The sequence below is a fragment of the Myotis nattereri genome (assembly GCF_964212035.1).
Source record: "Myotis nattereri genome assembly, chromosome: 2".
Classification (NCBI taxonomy): Eukaryota; Metazoa; Chordata; class Mammalia; order Chiroptera; family Vespertilionidae; genus Myotis; species Myotis nattereri.
In genome coordinates this window covers 192317258-192321616 of record NC_138076.1, presented here as the reverse complement: position 1 = coordinate 192321616, position 4359 = coordinate 192317258, and the positions used below count along the sequence as shown (strand labels likewise).

Here is a 4359-nt window from a genome sequence, read left to right as displayed (position 1 = left end):
ACACTAAAAGCAATGAAAATAAAGTTACCCAACAGAATCCAAACTCAGATGTTTTAACTCTAAAGCTTATGCTTACAGCTATATATTTTTGAATCTCCACAGCTCAAGGATGTGAGGCCATATAGGTTTAGCAGAGCACAGTCACCTTTACCAGATGATAAGTCTTCTATTCTGTAATGGAGATAAATGCATTATTTTGTTGTTATTGTGTGGGGCCAATCCATGAAACAATAAATAGCATTTTCCATGTAACTGCAATCAGAGAACATTTTGAAAATGGGTAATGATATTTTCATGGAATATTTGTCCGAGTTGATTATTAGGAAAATTAGATAGTCATTCTTTACTATTTATATCAACCTTTCATCAACTTTGACTATCATTCTTCATGTTTATAATTCAACTTAAACAAAAACATCAACAATACTCTTCAGAATTTTTATTTTTTTAATTTTCCTTTTTATATAGCATTTTTTTTTTTAAAAAAAAAACTTACTTTAGTTTGAAAGATGAACCATTTAACAACATCCAAGGATGATCACTGCTGCTACGAAAAACTCCAATCCATGATGGAGGTAATATGGAACTCAAAAATTCCTATCCCAAAATAAAGAATTTTTATTTAAATAATCATCATAAAAGATTATTTTTGTACAGCAAGTAGTGTATTCTTTCAAAAAATCCTTCATTTTGAGAACAAAATAAGATTGTTGGATCCTAATCTAACACTAAATATATATTAAGACTTTTTATTAAAGATATATTAAAATCACTTTTCATATTTTCAAAAACTTTCAGAAATGTTTGTACATTTTATTTAAAATTAACTCAAATATTTATGTTTAATGGTCTCGTTCTTCTTCTTAATTTAATAAGGAAAATTCTGATTCATGTAATTTAGTAGTTACCCATGTTGACAAAAATAACATAACAAAGCTTTAAATAAGTTTCCAAATACTTAAAATATTTGAAACCATGATTAAATCAATGTCACTTTCTACTATTTCTCAGATAGCAGGTTTTTTTAAAAGGGGATTGTAATTAAGAAAATAAATGACATGAAAGCAAAAAACAAACAAACAAACAAAAACATTCTCTGTATCTCACAACATTCTTTAACCAGATAAAGTACAAATTGACCTTTTTCTGTGTTGGTGGAATCCAGTGGTCCAGGTGTCAGAGACTCATTTTCCTGCTAATTAGAAATCTAAATTCAGGAACTAATTAATGAAAGACACAAGTAAAGGAGAACTCTGAAAGGTGAAATGAGAAAGAGTAAAAGGTTTGGTATTCCAGCAGAGTGGTAGGGTATCTTATATCCCACCCAACAGAAGAAAGCGAGTTAGGCCTGACTGTTTCCAATACCCAACCTAGAAATAGGATGTGGCTCAAGGAAGCCATTCCTCCCCTGGCCTGTGCCCTCTTGCATTTTGGGACCCTTCAGGGATGTCAGAGAGCTGGTTTTGGCCTAATCCCGCAGGTCAGGCTGAGGGCACCCACTGCTGCACGAATTTGTGCACCAGGCCTCTAGTAAAAATATAAAATACTAGAGGCCCAGTGCATGAAATTCATGCACGGTGGGAGCAGGGAGGTCCCTCAGCCCAGACTGCACCCTCTCACATTCTGCGACCCCTCGGGGGATGTCCAACTGCTGGTTTAGGCCCAACCCCTGTGCGATTGGGCCTAAACCAGCAGTTGGACATCCCTCTCACAATCCAGGACCACTGGCTCCTAACCGCTCACCTACCTGCCTGCCTGATCGCCCCTAACCACTTGCCTGCCTGCCTTATCTCCCTTAACCACTCACCTGTCTGCCTGATCACCCCTAACTGCTTGCCTGCCTGCGTGATCCCTATCCACCTCTGCCTTTGGCCTCTGCACCTAGGACCCAAGCTTCCCTCTTCTGGCTGGCTGCAGGCAACTGGGATCTGGGCTTCCCTCCCTCTTGCTGGCCACAGTCACCTGGGACCCCGGGCAGCTTTGTCTGGGCCCAGGCTTTGTCAAGTAGGACATATGAAATGACGTCTGGAAGATGTCAGGTCTATCCGGTCTAATTAGCATATTACCCTCTTATTAGTAGATTATAAAGTCAAACAGTGGAATTTTATACAGACTTTAAATAACTACAATTATGTATAAAAATGTGAATTCTATAAATATACTATTGCTGACTGAAATAAGCCTTTAATAAAGTATATGAAATGTTTAACATCTTACCATTTCTTCTTCATTATCTATGTAAAGCAGATTAGAGTTCTTAGAAGCACAGGCCAGCAAACTTTCATTCCATGTTTTATTTTCAGTACTAATGTAATAACAATTGTTGGAATACGTAAACCATTCCAGTGGACAAAGTTCACAATGATATGCTAAAGAAAGATTACAAATTATAATCCAATAGCAATTTAAAGTTTTAAAAATAAAAATTAACTTAAACACTTACATAGGAATAAACACATAGGTACATAATATACCTATGCATCCTCCCTGGCTGGTACATATAAAACAAAACACACTCACAAAAAAAGAGTCTGCCAGATATCCCCTAATATCTGTGCTCATATAAAGCAAACACATAAACAAAAATATCCACTCTGTGCATGTCCTAAAAGCTGATGACTGAAACTACTTTTTAAAAATAGTAAAATCACTTGTCTCTTATTATATTATAGCAGTAGGAAATTTAAGCCAAAGAGCAACAATGGATGTGGCAATTTAAAATTGATGATTTTTCATAATGTTGCAGAAGAAGGAACACTCTCTTATAATAATTATTATGAACATGTATTGCTCATTTTATAATTTATGTTCTCCCAAAAGAGTCTATTATCATTATTGCTTAGCCTAAGATAGAGACAAAATATAAACTTTGCTAATATCAGAACTTTGAAAATTATTATGTACCTTTCTGAATCCTTGTTGTTTGGGAATAATTATTCTTCTCCGGTATTAAAGTAGCTAAAAAAAAAAATAAAGTAATTCTTAAAATATCAATTAATCTAAAGAAATCATAATAATTTTTGTTTTTTAGTTTAAAGTTTGTTGTGTTGTGTCGGAGGAGAATTATCTGTAATAAAATTGGTTTTACCAAGAAATATTAATACAGTCATAAAAAGTTAGAGGAAAATATTTTAAAAGCCTAAAGAACCAAACTTCACCATCTCTTACAGTATGGGTTTAACCAATCTCAATATAAATTTGTATTTCTTTATAAGGTCTTTCATTCTCCTAAAGCTTGTCTTTGAGATATGAAATCAAATATATGACTATAAGTAAAATACTCTGTACAAACATTATGTTATTTATGCATTTGCTAAATTCAGAATAATCATTCCACATTTATTCAAATGCATGCTTTAATATGAAAATTCTATTCCATGATATCATGAATTGTTTAGAGGCACTGGTAATCATTAAAGTGAAAAGTGCTGTATAATCTTACAAAAATTTACTTACAGTTAATAACAGTTATCGTTATCACAGCAGACATCAGGACAAGGCAGATGACCCCTAGGATCCAAGCAATGAGCCTCTCTGGAGGTGATGGTGAAACTGCAAGGAGAGAAATTGAAACACTGAGAAAGGAGAGAGACAATTGTTTTAGACAGTTTACATACAGAGAATCAAATGCATAAACTTGGATCCTAGACCCATACCTACCACTGCAATCTTCTTCTCAGAATATACCATTGCATTTTCAGGAGATACAATGCTCCATGATTGTTGGCCAAAGACTACACCTTACGGCAATACCTGAATAGAATCCATCCTCAGCTTTCATCTTAGAATACTGTATTCCAACTTTAAGCGCTGGGTCTCACAAATGAAAAATATGTGAGTCAATTTCCTACTCTTCCCCCACCTTTGCACCCCAACTTCACATCCTAGAACAGTTATACTGAATGTGTTACCTTTGGAGTGGTCCTTCTTGTCCCTCCCTTGAAGATCCCGGGAAGCATTTTGAAGAGCTAATTCTGCATAGGTTATTTCCTGCTCTGCTACTGGAATGGAGCTTTGAGTGCCCTTAGGTTTCCTGTGCTGTCTCTTGGCGGACTTGGCCAAATTCAGTTCTGCATAGGTTACATGTTGGTTATTCATCTCTGCAGCTGGTGGTGTTTGAAACTGTGCTCTAAGTTAAGTGTGTGTATGAATAACTGGTACCTGTAATGCAGAGCTCCCTTACAGGAAAACTGGGCGGGGTAGAGGTTGAGTATAGGGCTCACTTCTAAGTTGAAGAATCTAAAGTTCTGGTTCTAAATTCCCTAGAGGTTTAAACAAGTGTCTCATGGTAAAGTACTCTTTAAAATATATTCTCTACCTTTGTCAATTGTTATTTGTTGGAGCAATAAAAACATAATT

The 4359-nt window shown here is 35.3% G+C and overlaps 1 protein-coding gene across 1 annotated transcript; it reads right to left on the bottom strand.

The window, feature by feature from the left end:
• Nucleotides 1-492: 492 nt before the first annotated feature.
• LOC308513980 (NKG2-A/NKG2-B type II integral membrane protein-like) lies at nucleotides 493-4098 on the bottom strand (the record flags this gene model as incomplete). Its single annotated transcript, XM_081084019.1, has 4 exons — nucleotides 493-597; nucleotides 2218-2369; nucleotides 3457-3552; nucleotides 3912-4098. The coding sequence occupies 4 exons, from the start codon at nucleotides 4096-4098 to the stop codon at nucleotides 493-495; spliced, it is 540 nt and encodes a 179-aa protein (XP_080940145.1).
• Nucleotides 4099-4359: the final 261 nt, after the last annotated feature.